The 17,780-nt window shown below is 53.7% G+C and overlaps 1 protein-coding gene across 1 annotated transcript in view; it reads right to left on the bottom strand.

Moving 5' to 3' along the window:
* TBC1D10A (TBC1 domain family member 10A) overlaps positions 1-17,418 on the bottom strand; it is a 35,270-nt gene extending 17,852 nt beyond the window's left edge. Inside the window, exon 1 of the mRNA XM_043979049.1 lies at positions 17,132-17,418. Coding sequence (XP_043834984.1) covers positions 17,132-17,343 — 212 coding nt within the window. The 5' untranslated portion in view covers positions 17,344-17,418. The remainder of the gene's footprint in view (positions 1-17,131) is intronic.
* Between the last annotated feature and the right edge of the window lie 362 nt (positions 17,419-17,780).

Genomic DNA, 17,780 nt, shown 5'->3' with positions numbered 1-17,780 from the left:
CTTAACTTTCCCTGTGGCAGTGAATAAAGGGCTAGGCCTGGAGCCAAGAAGACCTGAGTTCAAATCCAGCCTTAAACACTGACTAGCTGTGTGACCCTGCTCAAGTCACTTCACCTCTGCCTCAGTTTCCTCATCTATAAAATGAGGGTGATAATTGCACCTATGCTCCAAGATATCTGTAGGTGCTTTGCAACCTTTAAAGCCCGATACAAATGCTGGTTTTCATTATTTCAAGGAGGACAGGAAGGGAACCAGCACAGGAGGCACCTTCTCTAAGTTGAGGAGATGGAGATGAGGGGGTTTGGCCTCAGGAAGTAACACGTGTCTTTTGAGAGAGGCTTGGCAGTGCCTGTTCTCATTTCTGCTTTACTTTCAAAGGCCAAGAGAAGGGTGGAGTCCTCTGAAAACAGGCTGACTCAGAGAGGCCTCGGAGGCAGGCCCAACCAGTCCTCAACCCAGAGGAACCCATTCCTCCGCCAATACCAGGAAGCAGGAAAAGGTCCCTGGGAGTCCAGGACTGACCACAAGCCATACAGAGCTCTCTCTCACCCACAACTCGCCAGCCCCTGGACGGCCAACCCCTACCTACACTCTAAACTCCATCCCTCCACGAGCTCCTTGACTAGGCTCCGCTCAAAGCCGTCCAGCTAAGGGCTTCCAGGCGGCCAATCCCTTCCTTCCCCTTCCAGACAAAGGATCCTCACGAAAATGCTGGAGGGGAGCCGGCCAGTCGGGCCAGGTGAAGTTGCCCAAATGAGCCACCAGCAGCAGCATGGGGAAGAGAGCCCTGCGCCGAGGCACTGAAAGATCTGGGTTTGAGCTCAGTGCTAACAGCCAAGTTCCTGCTTCCCTCCTCAAAGTTTCCGTTCCATCTTCTGGAAAATAAGTGTTGGATTAGACCAGGGACGGCTGCTTCCCTACGGACTGTTCACTGAGAATGGTCTGCATAGTTTTAAAGAAGGTTTTATCGTATTGGAAAAGGTCAAAGCCGTCCTTAGCTAGCAGTGCTAAGCGGGCCTATTTGGTCCTCTGGCCAAGGTTAGTGGGTGACCCCTGGACCACACATGCTCTCGATCCCCGACATACCTCAAAGCAGACTAGAGAAGGTGGGAAAGGCCCTGCTGGGCTCTCTATCCCTGACACAGAAGGGAAAGGAAGATGGAACTCACCACAAGTGGGTGGGTCAGGAGGTGAGAATCCACATGGGCCTAGGGGGAGGCTGGGCACAAACCCCACCCCGGCATTCTATGCTCAGAGGGATGAAACCTGATTTCAGTAGCCCCCTCCTGGCACTGGTCCTGGAGGGCATGCATTCAGCCCAAACACACCGAGAAAGGTCAGCAGCATTCCACACATTCTTGGACAGGCAGGGTCACATACACCCATGGCCCTGCAGCAGCCAGGGAGGCCTTACCCAAAGGGTGTGGAGGAGATGGTGCAAAGGGAGAAAGCGATGGGAATTTCCTATGCAGTGTAATAAAGTAGAACCCTGGACTTGGAGTCAGGTGATCTGATGGCAAATCTGGCCTCAGGCACTTACTAGCTGTGGATTGTGGGCAGAGGACATGACCCCTCCCAGAGGTCAGTTTCCTCATCTATAAAATGGGGAGGATGGTACCTGAGCTCCCTCCTGCCCTTACCTTTCTTGTAAGGGATGAGCTTTGCAAACCTCAGAGCATTCCTTCCTTCCTCCCTTCCTTCCTTCCTTCCTTCACTGCATTAATAGGAGTTGTCCTTGTTAGCTCTTCCCGCCTCCTCCAATGCCTCATTGTGACATGGAGGTACACAAGCCCAGGCAGGCTGAACCCCAATAGGTCTGGGCATGGCGAGGATGAGCCGGTCGGTCGAATGACTGGCTGCTGGCTAAGTTCCAAGAGATTCATCACCAGAAGGAAATGGGGGTTTGGGGCCATGGTAATTCACAGAGGCTGTCATCTGAGTCAGTGAAAGGTGCATACACACACCAGTCAAGTGAAGGATTCCCAGAGTCCTGGGGCAGGAGGGGGGAAACTGGGAAGGAGGGAAGAAGTGGAAGGAGAGGGCAACTAGCTGAATAAACTGTGGGGTGGGACTGAGAAGAAATGACAACCAGGAAGAGCTCAGGAGCAATGCGATCAGACTTCCCTTGTCTCGCACAGGGTGACACGAGCAGACCCAGGACAATTCCCAGCATGACCCTGATTACCCAAAGGAAAAGAACTGAAAGACTTCTGAATGTTGATCAGTGTAGTGACGGAACACGCCTCTTGGCAGAGAAGTGGAGGCCAGTAGGTGTGGGATGAAGCACAGTGTCCGACACAGCTGGCCTGAAGTGGTAACTGACTCATGGGGTGGGGGAGGAGCAACAGAAAAAAGAATCGATTTAAAAAATGTCAAAGGGAAAAATGCTTAGGAAGGAAAACTGCTGCAGTTTGATCTGAAGTCACAAGACTGAAGGAGGTGGGAGGAACAAGGGCCAAGGGCCAAGGGCCAAGGGCCAGGAGCACAAGGCACTATCTCAGGCCTGCTGGGGCAGATGAGGGAACTGGAGCCCCCAGGGGTCCAGTGACTTGTCTAAAGCCAAACAGTAAGTGCTTGGTGAGTGCAGGATGAGGACTCTCCCCTTCCCCCCAACCCAAGGCTGTTCCCACCTCCTCCTTCCCCTCCACCTCCCCCATCCATAGAAAAGCTGTCAGGCTCTACTCTGATGGCCTAAGGACCCTCTCCTAGGATGCTGGTAGTCATTGCTCCTCTGCCTTCATTGCCAGGCCTGGGTCCCACCTGCTCTCATGAGCTGGAGGCTCCAGGCTGGATCCAGGTTTTCTTTGCCAAGTTACACCCTCAGCCAGCAGCTGTCTTCCCCTCCTGTCAGCCTCCACCCAATCCCCCTCTCCCCATGCACCGTCCTTGGGCGTGGCCTCCCCACTGGCCCTGCCAGTGCCAGGCCCCCAGGCCCAGAGGAGCAGGTCCTTGTACCGCTTTCCTAGGGTTCTCTTTCCGCCCCCTGATCTGCTGATGGGGCAGGAACAAAAACACTACACAGCCCTACTCGCTCACTCTGCCAGCAGCTGGGCGAACCTGCTCCTAGAGAATTACACAGAAGTCCTACGGCAAAGCTCTGAGGGCCAGTCGGTGTGCCCGAGCCCCTGCAATGCCAGCAGACTGAGGCTGCCCGGCCCCTCTCAGCAAAGGGAGATGAGAACCCCAGGGCTAGGGGAGCCCCTGGCAGCAGCACAAACTCCAGGCTTTCAGAAAGGAGCTAAACTCGAGCCAGGACTTCCTGTTTTCTTAGAACCCAGAGGCAACTGCCAGGGGGTGAGCTGGCTACTTGAGGGAAGGGATGAGCAGGCTGGCCAGGCATGGGGAACTAAGGCTGGGCATCCCTCTACAGCACTAGGATAGAGAAGGCAACAAGGGGCCAGCAGCTACCCAGAGACCTAGGCTTGCTCCAGCGTCCCTGGCATTCCTTAGGGGACCCCTTCTAATGCCAAGCAGCTAAACGTAAGCAGAGACATTCCCTCAATACCTATTGGCTTCACAGTGAGTGGGAGGGATCCTCTCAGGCCTCCTCTCCCATCAGTCAGAAGCCTGGCCCTTCTACCCCAGTTCTTGGGTCTCCCAATGGAGAGACTTCTCCAGAATCCAGGAAAGGCAGGACAAGAGGGAGAGCCAAGACAGCAACGCTTCATCCCAGTCTTGGCTTAGGGAGAAACCTGGAGATGTCAGCCCCAATGGCGCTCCCAGAGGAGAGTGGCCACTGGGCCCAACACTGTGGCTGCCATTGAGGCAAACCATGGATTCCCCACAATCCTAGAGCTAGTGAGAGCCCCGTTGGCATGAGGACCTGCAGATAGCAGAGGTCACCTACGCTTCAGCATTTCAATGAGCCGGTTCTAGACTGGACATGGGCAAGCACCTTTCCAGAGGATAGAATCTGTGTGAGCTGAAGCCCCTTCATGGAGAAGGCTCATCTGGTCCTCCAAGGGGGTCCTAAGGGCAGCAACAGGGCCTGGGGACAAAGCTCTTTGCAGAGTTGAGGCTCACCCCCCCCACACCTGCTGCCCAGGAAGGCAGTGGCATAGTGGGGGTGGGGAGGGGCATCCCAGACTCAAATGACTAATGCACGACATCAGCCTGCCAGGATCCCTTAGCAAAGCCTGGGCAGTGAGAGGAAGCCACTCACCCTCATTTGTCCCAATAATGGGGCACTCACTCACTGGCTATTAGCAAATCTATATAGGAATCATTAAGAAATAAGGAAGAGGGGGGCAGCTAGGTGGTGCAGTGGATAAAGCACCAGCCTTGGATTCAGGAGGACCTAAGTTCAAATCCGGCCTCAGACACTTGACACTAACTAGCTGTGTGACCCTGGGCAAGTCACTTAACCCCAATTGCCTCACCAAAAAAAAAAAAAAAAAAAGAAAAGAAAGAAAAAGAAAGAAGGAAGAGGGAAGAGGGAAGCTTTGGCCCAAAGGAAAAGCAAAGGGGAAGGGCTTCAACAGGAGATCAGATCTCCTGACCGACACAAATATAGTCCATCCTCAGCTTCCCCAGGGGCAAAGTTCCTAGAAAACAAAAGCCCCAAATGCAAATGTCGATACATTAAACCTCTGGGAAAGAGGGGGTTGGGTTCCTGACACCACCAAAAGCTGCAATCTTTCAGTAAACATGATGGAAAATACGCTTTTCTGCACCTTCACAACCAAACTTTAACTCTAACATGTATGTTTAACACAGTAACCCTGAAGTAACGCACATAATGCCGACCCAAAATAAAGTTGGTGACCTGTAATGTTTTTTTCTTGCTAGTCATTCCCTATGATTCTGTGGCCTCTTGTGCTAATATCTCAGTTAAAAAAAAATTATTTCAGACAACATTCATTTCTCGTGACACGTGAAATCTGGAGTACCATAAATACCGTATAGCAAATGAAATTCTTAAAAGCAAAACACTTTTTAACCTGAATCTGACCTTCCACTGCATCAGATGACAGTGTTAGGGCATCATACCGTAGACCATACATACCACTGTAAATCTCTACGTTGGCCACCCTCTGAAAACCAAGGCAGATGTTGCTGGGACTTTGGCTGCTGCTGTCAGAAGAGAACAAAGCTGCTGAGGTCTCAACATCACCTTAGAGCCCAAAGGTCTCATGGTCCACTTTGGGGGAGGATTTGCCATCGAAAACTTGAATTTTAAAGGCAAACAATAAAAATATGCAACAAAGACAGAGAATGACAAGAGCAGTGAAGCACCCAGTAGAATATCAGGCACTCCACAAACCTGTGCCTATCGCGCCTCATTTATTTTCTCTCTCTCTCTCTCTTTTTTTTTTTTAGTGAGGCAATTGGGGTTAAGTGACTTGCCCAGGGTCACACAGCTAGTAAGTGTTAAGTGTCTGAGGCCGGATTTGAACTCAGGTCCTCCTGACTCCAGGGCCAGTGCTCTATCCACTGCGCCACCTAGCTGCCCCGCCTCGTTTATTCTCTACCCGCATAGTTGCGATTGCCAATGTCAAAGGGAAAAAGGGGTTACTAATCCAATCCCACCCATGCTTAGAGCCACAAGGATGATGAGAACTGGCTGTAGCCAGGAAGTTCAAAGCTGAAAGGGACCTTCAAAGCCCTTTAGTTCAAACCCTACGAGAATAGGAATCTCCATATTTCCAAGGGCCCCTACGGGCTCCCAGGCAGCCCATTCTACCTGGGGACAGCCTTCATTGCTAGAAGGTTCTCTTTGCTGGGAACCCAGTTCTACATCTTTGAAGCTTCACCCCACAAGCCTCCTTCTGCCCTCGTCACGACAGTATCCCTCTGAGGGGCTAAAGTGAAGGCTCCTCAGTCCCTCCCCCAAGCCCCTTCTGTTCTCCAGACCAAGCATCCTCCATTCCTTCATCAGATGGGCTTGGGAGCAGGCCCTCTACCACCCAGCTCACAGCCCTCTGGATTTACTCAGACTCAGACCTAACCACAAGAACACAGCTCAAAGGAGGAGGAGTCAGGAGAGAGGCCTGCAGGAAACAGAACAGAGAGTTCCTTACCACCACCACCACCCTCCCCAAAGTCCTCCAAACAGCAAACACCCCAGACCTGATCCTGATGGGGGAATCCAAGAAAAGTCATAGCCTGGGCTGTCTGGCCTAGAGACAGACGGAGAGGTCTGTGGACCCTGGGGCCAGGGTCTGGCCAGGGGTGCCTCACATGAAGCATTGCAGTACAGGAAGAGGCTGTGTACCAGGGCAAGAGGAAGTGCCAGACCCATGCCAGGGTACTGGGGTCTGATGGCAGCAGTCCTGAGAACTCCAGCAGAACTGAGCAGTCCCTCACTGCTCAGTTCTGGATCACAGATCCAGGACTGAGGGGACTTGCACCCATGGGTGCAGCAGAAGGCCCAAGCCCAACTACTGAGAGAGTAGCTGGCAGGACCAGATCGGGGTCTTGGTTCTAGACCAACCTGTAGAGAAATAAGGAGGGTAGGAAGCCCAGACCAAAGGGAGCCTGCCGCTCTGTCACTCACGATCAGCAGGACTTCCCAGCGGGCGTGTACAGGACAAGTTTAGCAGCAATCATTATTGCTCAGACCCCAAACAAGGTCAGGAACATGCAGAGGCCAGGTGGGGGGGAGGTGGGGTAGCAATCAGACCAAAAGCTTACAGGCCCCCAGCATGAGCTGGTCCTGAGAGCCTGGAAAAACACAACACATAATACCCCAAGAAAGCAGCTCCCACAGAGCCTGACCTTAATATCAAGTCCAAAATCAAGACTGGAAAAACAAATAACATCCCGCTATAAAAAGGTCTTATGTTAACAGCAATGTTCAGGACACAAACTCAGAAGAAAACAATAACTCCAAAACTTCTACAAGCAAAGCCTCGAAGGAAAATATACAAAACCAACCACAATTCCTAAAAGAGACGAAGAGATTTTTCAGAAAAGTTTAAAATGTTTTTGTAAATGAAATAAGAGCATTTGAGGAAAAAAATTGGAAAAGAAATGAGGAATGGGGGCAGCTGGGTGGTGCAGTGGATAGAGCACAGGCCCTGGACTCAGAAGGACCTGAGTTCAAATCCAGCCTCAGACACTTGATACTTACTAGCTGTGTGACCCAGGGCAAGTCACTTAACCCCAATTGCCTCACCAAAAAAAAAAAGAGAGAGAGAAAGAGAGAGTTATGGAAGAAAGTACTGAAAAGGTAAATTAACAGGTTGGGACAATATTGCCCAAGCAATAAACTAATTAGAATGGACCAAACAGAAGCCAATGACTCTATAATATTAAAAGAAATATTAAAGCTAAGTCAAAAGACTGAAAAAAATTGAAGAAAACGTTAAGGTATCTAATAGTAAAAACAAGTAACCTAGAAAACAAATTGAGGAGAAAAATGTTAAGAATCATTGGACTCCATGAACACCATGACCAAAACAAGATCCTAGACATCACATTTCAAAAAATCTTAAAAGAGAATTGTCCAGATCTCTCAGAACCAGAGGGCAAATGGAAATAGAAAGAATTTAATAGTTACTTCCTGAAAAAACACCCAAAAGAAAATTCCCAGGAATGTTATAGCCCAAACCCAGAGATTCCAGGTCAAAGAAAAAATACTGCAAACCTCCAGAAAGTAGTCAAGTACTGAGAAGCCACAATCAAAACCACCAAGATTTAGCAGCCACCACGAAAAAGAAATGGAGAGCTTGGAATATGATATTCCAGAAAGCAAAAGATATGGGCTTACAAGAAGAATAACTTAGTCAGAAAAACTGAGTATATTCCTCCAGGGGGAAAATGGACCTTTAATGAAACATAGGACTTCCAAGCACACCCAGTGAAAATACTAGAGCTGTTTAGAAATTAGCTGAAGTTCAAATACAAAAGTTATAATATACATAAAAAGGTAAATACAAACAAACATGGAGGACTAAACAATGATTACATTCAAATATGAGATGATACATGTGTCCCCTCATCATCAAGGGTCACAGAGGGAATCTATTAAGACAAGCCTTTGGGGTGGTTCTCTTATGTCTTTTTTTTTTTTGGTGAGGCAATTGGGGTTAAGTGACTTGCCCAGGGTCACACAGCTAGTAAGTGTTAAGTGTCTGAGGCTAAATTTGAACTCAGGTCCTCCTGACTCCAGGGCTGGTGCTCTATCCACTATGGCACCTAGCTGCCCCAGTTCTCTTATGTCTTAATGATCTTAAGAGAAGAGGAATACACTAGAAGGAAAATGAAAGGAAAGTTAGGGAAGGGAAGAAAGGGAAGGGTGCAGCTGACACTCGAATCTCTCTACCTCTCATTATATATATATAAATGTGAAAGGACATCACTGTGTTATAAGACATGATGAAGGGGATGGATGATTTTAGAAAAACCTGGGAAGACTTATACAAACTGATGCAAAAAGAGGGGAACAATTTATGCAAATGACAATATGGTAAAGACAAATAACTTTGAAGGAATTAGGGGCTCTGATCAGTAAGTGACCAAACACGATTCCAGAGAACTAATGATGACACATGCTAGCCACCTCCTGATAGAGAAATGAAACGCGCATAGGGCAAAAATGAGACAGATGTATATTTTTGGTTTGGGGACATGAGGAAATCTGTTCCGCTTAACTATACATGTTTGTAATAGGGATTTTGTTTTACTTTCATTTTCAAATGGGGAAGAGGGCTAGGGGGAAGAACCAATATTCCTGATTGAAAATGTATATGTACATACACAGACATATAAAATTAGGGGAAAAAAAGAACATTGATTTTGGTTCTTTAGATTTAGGTCGTCCATTTGATTTTCACATCAAAGGGTTCCCTGTCCTCAACACAAGACATATAGAGATGGCAACAAGGTCTCACATAAGCTTTTCCCACTTCTTTGGACTGAGGTGAATTCTCCCATCAGCCCTGGGGCAGGAGGACCTTAGGTAGGCCAAGCCCCTGGCTTCAGTTTGGTAAAATGGAATAATAGCATTTGGCAGCTTGAGATCTAGTTTAGAATCTCAGCTCTGCCACTTATGTGACTTTAAGCAAACCCTTTCATCTTTAGTGTCTCAGTTTCTCTATGTGCAAAATGAGGAGGTCAGATCAGATGGTCTCTAAAGTCCTTTCTGGTTCTAATGTTCTGTAATTCGGAGTCTGTACTCTGGTGGCTAACTTGCTACCTCTAGGATCAAAGAGAAACTCCCGACTGGCATTTAAAGCACTTCACAGCTCGGCCCCCTCCATATCCATCTAGTCTTCCACAAACTGGACACGAGGGCCATGGGGCCTATTTGCTATTCCTCACATCCTATGCTCCACTTCCTCTACTAAATCCCCCCCCACCAATTCCTCTCCTCTGGTTCCCAGTTCTCTATCAGCAAACACTTATGGGGCATTTCCAACACAGGGGCACCCTTTCCACTCCACCTTCTCCTCTTCTTGGGCCCCAGGCCGCACAGGCTCCTTCGGGGCTGTCTCTTGCACAGCTTAGATAAAGTGGGAATTGCCAACTCTCCTGCTTCTAGTGGGATGGAGGGCCCTCCATCTGTGTCCCAAGGTCTGAGCATTTTCAGGACTTACCGTCTCCACCGCTGCGGTGTCCTCTAAACCCCCAGCACTTTCATCTGACCCGCTGATGTAACCTACGACCAGCGGGCCCTGCCCTCCCATCACTGAGACTGCGAGGCCTTTCCACCACCCTGCAGTTCTGCCCACCGATATGTGCTACCTTAGCACGGGAGGTCCTTGAAGGCAGGGATTACTCTGCTCTTCTGAGCTTGTGCTTAATAAATTCTTTTTCATTCATCTCCATCTGGGTGTCCAGCAGACACCTCAAATCCGACGTGTCTACTACTCTAGAATTCATTCTCTTTCCCCACTAAAACCATCCTGCCCCTCTTCAAAACTCCCCAGTTTCTGCCAAGGTGCCACCATCTCTTCAGTCTCCCAGGTTTGTAACCTTGGCCCTAGCCTCCTTCTCAGCTCCTCAATCTTAATCAATCTACCTTATCCAATCACTTGCCACATCTTACCATTTCTGCCTCTACGACCCTCCCCTTACCATTATTCCCACAGCCAACCACCCCCGTTCAGGCCCACCTCTCATACGGACTATTGCAACACCCTGCTAATTGGTCTCCCTGTCTCAGATCTTTCCCCTCTCCAATCTATCCTCCACAAGTGCACGACTGGTGTTCAGTCAACAGCCTCCCAGGGCCATTGTGAGGATCAAGCGAGATACTATTTGTAAAGTACCTGGCATGTTCTGGCACACAGTGGGCAATTAATAACTGATGGTCTTTGTTTGCTTCCTACTCAAACTCTAGGGATGGTCTCATCAAACAGTGCTCTGCTCCCTCTCCTCCCTGGTCCACACAACCCAGCCTTCAATTTCTCCCATGCAGGGATCCATCTGCCAACTTGGTCTGTCCCCTAGGCCCCCTACTGCTCTTTCTCCTCAACTGGCACTTACTGAGGCTTCCTGAGCCTCCTTCCAGTCTCAGTTCAGGCATCACCTTGCAAAGGAGGCCTTTCCCAGTGCCCATCCCCTAGCGGCAGGGTCTGCCTCTACAAATCACCCTTTATCTCCCCCCTCAGTATCTTGTATACATCCAAACATGGGCAGGCTGTCTCCTCCGTTAGACGGTAGGCAGGGAATGTTTTGGGGGTTGTTTTTGTATCCTTAGCAATAAGCGAGGGCCAGCGCAGCAGAAAACAGGCGCTTAATAAATGCTTACTGAGTACCCAATCCTCCCAAGGTGACTGAGCCCTCCCCCCACCCACCAAAAAGAGGCAGGAAGAAGAGGGGGATTGCATGTATCCCAAAGAAATCAATGATGGCAAGAAAGATCTCATACACATAACACAAGAACTCCTTGTGGTAACAAAACCCTGGACTGACCGGGGAATGGGTGAAGAAATAGGATGGAATATTACTGAGTCATAAATGGTGAGTGAGGAATTCTGAAAAGTCTGGGAAGGTTTTTGTGAAGTGAGATAGAAGAACAACCTAAGAACCAGATCATGCAAACAAACCCAGCCCTCGAAAGGCCAAAGTCCTTAATGCACCGACCAATCTTCCCTGGAGAGCACAGAGAATGGGCGCACACTGGGGCGGTCTCAGGACGGAGGGGGCAGAACGGGAGCGTGACACCGTCAGCCACATTGCTTTATGAGTCCATTAGCTTTCATCTGTTACAAGGCAGAGTTCAACTACTGGGAGGAGGAGACGAGGGATTTTTTTTCAAAGGCATCGATTACAAAGGGGGTCAGTGAAGGCGCCAATAACTGGGGGGGGGGACGGACCGCTCCTCTGAGCAGTTGGTCCCCTCTTTCTACCTGCTGAAACTTGAGCCCTTTTCCAGGGCTCAGATCTCCCCTCCTAGAGGAGTCTGCTCTGATGCACCAAGAGCAATCTTCCCTCCTCTGATCTCCCCCCTCCTATACTTATCACCTTCTCCTCATATCATCAGTCATTTGGCTACAGGGCTTATCTCCCTCACCAGAGGGCAGCCTCTCATGGGGCTCCGTGTCTCCCATAAGCCAGCCCGCAGGAGCCCAAACGGGGCAGAAGCAGGCGGGAAATGACTGGCTAAATGAATAACACTTCTGGGGGCTCTCCCGGCCCTGGGGGAGGCTGGGGGCTTGAGGCTTTGTCCTCTTCAGTGGCTCTGGCCTCCAAAGAGACTTACCCCAGGCAGCTTCTCTCCCTACCTGGGACCCTGGCTTTGGGCCAGGTGCTACTGGCTGGCTGGAGGCCTGGTATCCAAGGCTGAGAAGACAAAACACCAAACAGGTCCTGCCGGCCTTGTCTCATTCCCAAAGCCTGTGAGGGCAGCAGCTGGCAAGCTGGCCCCCTCCCCTACCAAGTGGGCTCCTGTCATAGACAGCTTGGGAGCGGCTCTTGCAGCACACTGCAGCTAAGGTGGCTACCAAACCAGACTTTCTTCTGAGGCTGGAGTGGAGAGCAGAGAGAAGGGACAGGGAGGCCCAGCAGCCTCCCTCACTAGGGTCCCCCAGTGGCCCCCTCCAGCATCCACAGCTGCCTCATTCCAGCTGTGCGGCGAGTCCTGGGCCCCTCTCATGGGAATCCTGCATCATGAGAGTGGGGGCTCGCGGAGGAAGGAGCTTTGGTTACTGTTTGAAGACCCCCCCTCGCCCCCTCAGTGAGGACAGTCTTCAGAGGAAGTCTGCAGGATACTAATGGGTCCCCCTGAGGGCCTGCCATACAGAAATAACCTCTGGCATCCACAGCTGCTCCAGATGTTCCCTGGGTCCCAGACCCCCAGCCGCCCTTGCAGGAAGCAGGCACCCAGGGGAGTGAGGGATAGTACGGCCATCTGATGCAGGGGAGGAAATAAGAGGCCTCGAGGTAGCGAGAAGCCAGTCCCACCAGATGGAGAAAGGAGAGGGCAGGGAGGCAGGGAGGCAGGGAGGCAGGGAGGCAGGGAGGCAGGGAGGCAGGGAGGCAGGGCGCCTCTTCCAGGACTGGCGGGCCACGAGCCCTGCATCAGCCCTGCCGGCCTGTCCCTTCACTTCTCTCACTGGTCCTTCCCAACAGCTCAGAGGGAGCAGGTGGGGGGCTCTGCCTCAGTGCTTAGAGATCCTCCAGGGAGGATCCCTGACTGAGCTCCAGCACTCAAAGCCTCACTTTCCCACCTATAAAATGGGAATACCATCTGTATTCCCTGGCTCACAGGGTCGGGAGGCATGAAGCACTTTGTAAACCTTGAAATGCTATGGAGTGTGGAGGCCTTCTCATCCTTGGAGGGTCTTCCCCTTGTGGCTCCTCCTTTTGCGCTGCCCACCACTCACTCCCCTCCACCTCACCCCCTCCTCATGACCCCTAAGGCCACAGGGTGCCCCTAAACAGGGAGCCCTGCCCAAGCCCAGACACTCTGAACCCCTGGGGCCTCACTGCCGCCAGCTCTGCTCTGGCACTTGGCACACCCTACCCCAGACTGTTCTGGCTCTTTCTGCTATGCTCAGTCAGATTGGCAGCCCCTTGAGGGCAGAGCTCAGAGACTCATCTCTTCAGGTATCCTAGGGAAGGGGGAGAAAGGATGAGGAAGGGATCAAGCCTGGCCCAAGGAGTCCTGGAGTTACACTTACTCCATCTCTGACCTTGGGCAACTCTGGGTCTCAATGTCCCCAGCTGTAAAGCAAGGGCGCTGGGCTGTAAGAGCCTCCGCTCCCTTCCAGAGTCTTTTCTTCAACATTCAGGGCCACCAGGCGGGCCCCATGATTAGGGCGCCAGGCCCCAGAGTCAGGACCACCTGGGTTCAGGTCTAGCCTCGGACACTACTAGCTGTGTGACCCTGGGGGAGTCAGTCACTTAACCTCAGCCTGCCTCAGTTTCCTCACCTCCCTCAAAGGGCTGTTGAAAGGATCAGAGATAATATTTGTAAAGAGACCCCCCATCTCCTCCACCCAGGACAGCCATCTCCAGCTAAGAGGTGTTCCCTTGAGAGGTCTGGGTGAATCTCAGTTTCCTCGTGCATCACATGGAAGCCTGACTAGACCGCCTACCTCTAAATGCTGTGACACTGCTCTGATGGAGGCCAGAGAGTGCTCAGTCCACATTTCCCTCTGGCACTGCCTCCACTCACCCTCCCAGGGAGTGAGCCAGTGTCCCAGCAGCCTTTTCTCCAGGTGTGGTGAGGCAGCTGACAAAGCCCACCCCCAAGGAACTTTGGTCCAACAGGGCCTCGATGGACCTTTGGTCTGCTACCCCCCCACCTCACCCCCAGCCTCTGCTGCTACTGTCTCACTCCTCCTGGGGAGGGGCGAAAGGCACAACAAGCTGCCCTTCTTTGTTGTTGTTGTTGTTGTTTTTGCTGAGCAATGGGGGTTAAGTGACTTGCCCAGGGTCACACAGCTAGCAAGTGTCAAGTGTCTGAGGCCGGATTTGAACTCAGGTACTCTTGAATCCAGGGCCGGTCGGTGCTTTATCCACTGAGCCACCTAGCTGCCCCTGCCCTTCCTTCTTATAGAGGCCAAGCCCACAGGGGCTACAGCATGCCAAGACCATGAATAGAAAAGCAGGGACCAGACACAAACCCTTTCCACTAGACCGGGTTCCCGGGGCAGAGTCCCCTCTCCTCTGGACTCCTGCTGTCTCTCATCAGAGTCCAGCCCGGGGACAGCCAAGGGCCAAGCTGGCCAGGGCTGGCTGCCTCCCGCCCTCAAGCCCAAGGGAGGTGTCTCAGGCTCCAAATACCAGAGATAATTGCTCCCTTCTCTAACCTCTGAGGGCAAAGGCTCCCCAGCAAACCCCTTAGGGCTCCCCCAAAGAGGCTTATCTGCAGCTCTCCCCGCCCTAGAAGAGGCAGCTGACTCAGGTTTGCTCCCCAGCACCCAAAGAGGCGCCCGCCCACCCACCATTCCGGTGTGACCACAGTTCCCTATGTTAGAAGCAGGGCACCAGTGCACCTTCTCACTCCTTGCTAGACTCAGGCCTGCTGTAGGCCCAATAAGCAGGGGAGGAAGTGAGGAGAAAGCTTGGCTGGGTTATCCATCTATCAATGAGGGGTGCCCTGGCCCGATGCCAGCAGGGGAAGGGGGAGGGGGAGGAGAACTTCCTGTCACCAGAAGCATCCCAAATGTGAGGAAAGTGAGATGCCCATCTCCCTTCCAAAGACCGAGATGAGCCTGAAGAAGTGAGGGGCCCTCTGGGCCAGCTTGGCATCTTCTCTGAGAGGAGAGACTTGGGCAGATAAAAGGCAGGACCCCCAAAGGAGCCTCCACAGCCTGCCTACCTCAAGCGACCTAAGCAACTAACATCCTCTCCTTGAGCAGGAAAGAGGGCTCACAGGCAGGAAGGAGCTCAGAAATGGAGGGAAGGGGCAGGCACAGAGGGGCATGTGCCCGATGGAGGAGAAAGGCTGCTTGGCTGCTGCATGGGAGCAGCTGGGTCTGCTGCTGCACAGGGAGGCCCTCCCTGGGAGGTCTGGGACAGATGGGAGAAAGGGGAATGAGAGGCACAGCAAGGGGCATGCCCACCACATGTGGGGCAGATAACATGGGATGCTAAGAACCAGGAGGGCACAAGTGTTTGTCTCTTCATAGCTGGTGGGGAAAGGGAACATCTCTATCCAACATCTGTATGTGGGCCTGGGGGGATGGATGGATGGATGGATGGATGGCGTGTGTGTGTGTGTGTGTGTGTGTGTGTGTGTGTGTGTGTGTGTGTGTGTGTGTGAGAGAGAGAGAGAGAGAGAGAGAGAGAGAGAGAGAGAGAGAGAGAGAGAGAGAGAGAGAGAGAGAGAGAGAGATGGAGCGCTACTGCTAGCTGGGACTTTTCCGAGTTGTCCATTCATGTGCATAGGTCAGCATATAAGACATTGGGAGTGTAGGGTGCTAAGTTCACCTGTTGGAGAAGCTGAGGGCACAGCTGGCCATGGGGGTGGGGGTGGGGGCAATTTAGCTCTCTCTTCCCTCCTGGACACACATGTGGGGGAGGGAGAATGGGATTGAGCCCATCTCCTCCTGTCAGGGATTAAAGCAATTGGGGGGTGGGGGGAGTGGTGCCGGCACCAGCCACCCAGCTCCGTGGGAGACCCCTCCCATCTGTGTCTTGGGGCAGATTGAGAACAGCCTGAACCACTCATTCATATGTGTGGTTTGGGGGAGAAGGACTCAAGATCTGGGAGAGCCCTGCTCCTCTCTGAAGGGGGATGGGGGGAAGTGGAGGGAAGAAAAAATGTCCCAAGCTGGGGGAGGGGGGGATGCCTGGAGGAAGCCCCCTAAAGGTCCCCCCTCCTTCCTCCCTGTGAGAATAGGAGCGACCTGACAGGTTTCTGGAGGGGGAGGCTCCCAGGGGTTGGGATTACTCCTATTTAGAGAGGGGGGATTCCAGGAAGGGGAGGAGGGGCAGGGAGGGAGGGAGGAGGAGAGTCAGACTGAGTGTGTGGAGCTTTCAGCCTCTTTGGGGGGATTTCCAGAGACCTCTAGGGAGGGGCTTTGGCCCTGTCTTCAAATACCCTCCTTGGGATGTCTCTGTGGGGAGGAAAGGGTCTCTATTCGGGGAGGAAGGGTAGTTCCTTGGTGGGAACAGGGCCCATTCATGGAACTGGAAGGAAAGTGGAGGGAAGATCAATAGGGGAATTAATCCCTGGGAAGGGGGTGAGGATTGGAGGGTGCCCTTAGAAGCTGGTGTTGGGAGAAGTGGACAAGGGGTGAGGATTCCAGGAAGAGAGGTTGGGGGGACTGGACCCGTCTCTGGGGTGATAGGGAATGGGCTGGGGGCGTGGTGTCTGTGTCTGGGAATGGGCTGGAGGAAGGTCTCACAGTTGATCCTCCCCAGAAACTCAGGCTGGGCCCTATTGTGGGGAGGGGGAAAGAATGTGACTGGGGGTCCCGGCGAGTCCCAGGAGGGGAAATGGGAGGTGACCCACTCCTGAAGCCGCTGGGGGGGGGGGGCAGTGTCCTGGCATCCCTGGGGGTGGGCAAGTGTTCCGGGAAGCTCCGGCCTCACCTGGGAGGGGACTGGGAGGGAGGGAGGGAGGGAGGGAGTGTCATGTGTCAGGCGTCCTTGCCCCAGGTGGGTGCGTAGGGGTGATCCCGAGGCAGGTGAAGGGGCGGGGGAGGGGAATGTCCAGGAGGGAGGGATGCCCTAGTCACCTGTGTTGAGTCACAGGCCCCTGCCTGTGTGGGGGGTTGGGGGGGCATGGCAGAGAATGTCCTGGAGGGGAGGGGTCACGGGGTGGAGGGGTGTCCTGGTAGTCTCAAGGGGGTCACGGTGAGAGGGAGAATCCCCGGACAGAGGGGTCACGGGGATGGGATCCCACCAGTCTCAGGGCGGATCACGGCGGGATGGGGTCATGGCGAAGGAATCCCGGGAGTGAGGGGGGGGGGGCGTCACAGTGGAGGGGATCACAGCAGGGTGGGGTCCCGTAGTCTGGAGGGGGGGGGTCACTGCTGGAGGATTCGGGGCAGTGGAGGAGATCACAGCAGCGGGGAGTCACAGCAAGGGGGAGTGCGGCAATCTCTGGGGTCACGGCGGGGTGGGGGTCACGGCAGTTTCGGGGGTCGCAGCCGGGGGGGAGGGGGTTCCAGTAGTCTCGAGGGGAGTCCCAGCGTGGGGGGGGGAGGTCACGGCGCGGAGGAAGGTTCACGGCGGGGGGGGTAGTCTTAAGGGGGGGTCCCAGCTGGGGGGGGTCCCCGGTACTCACGCGCCGGGGTCGCCCTGCGCGCCCACGAGGAAGCCGAACTTGTCGGTGCGGCGCTCCACGAAGCCGTTGGCCTCCGAGTCGGAGCCCAGGGAGCTGAGCTCGTCGGTGGCCGAGGCCGCGTCCGGGCCCGGGGCCAGGCTCTCCCGGGTCCCCGACAGGCTCCCGCCTGGCCCCGGCGAGCGCGGCCCGTTCTCCCCGCGGCTCTTCGCCATCGCCCGCCCGGCCCGGCCCGGCCCCGCCCGCCGCCTCCGCTGTCTCTTCGGCCGCCGCCGGGGCCGCCGCCGCCACCGCAGCCTTCGTCGAGGCCCCACCCCCGGAGCGCGTCCATTGGTCCGCCGCTACTCCGGGCGGGCCCAGAGCCGCGCCCCCGCAGGCGACCCCAGTCTGAACCAATCAGAGCCGAGGATGCGGAAAAGCCCCGCCCCTCTCCGCTCTCCCCTCCCCTCCTCATTCCCCCTCCCCCCACAGGCGGCCGGGCGGGCGCGGAGTCAGAGCTGTCCCGGACACGGGATTCCAGGGCCCGCCCACCGGGGTGTCAATCACGGAGACTCACCTGGACGGAGCCGAAGCCCTTCCCGCCTCCTCTCCCCAACTTCCGGGCTCTGCCTGGCGCGCCCCCTCCCCTCCCCCTGGAGCCGAGAGCTGGAAG

The sequence above is a fragment of the Dromiciops gliroides genome, chromosome 1 (genome assembly GCF_019393635.1).
Source record: "Dromiciops gliroides isolate mDroGli1 chromosome 1, mDroGli1.pri, whole genome shotgun sequence".
Taxonomy (NCBI): domain Eukaryota; kingdom Metazoa; phylum Chordata; class Mammalia; order Microbiotheria; family Microbiotheriidae; genus Dromiciops; species Dromiciops gliroides.
Note: the sequence above shows the minus strand (reverse complement) of the source record. Positions and strands in the feature narration are given on the sequence as shown.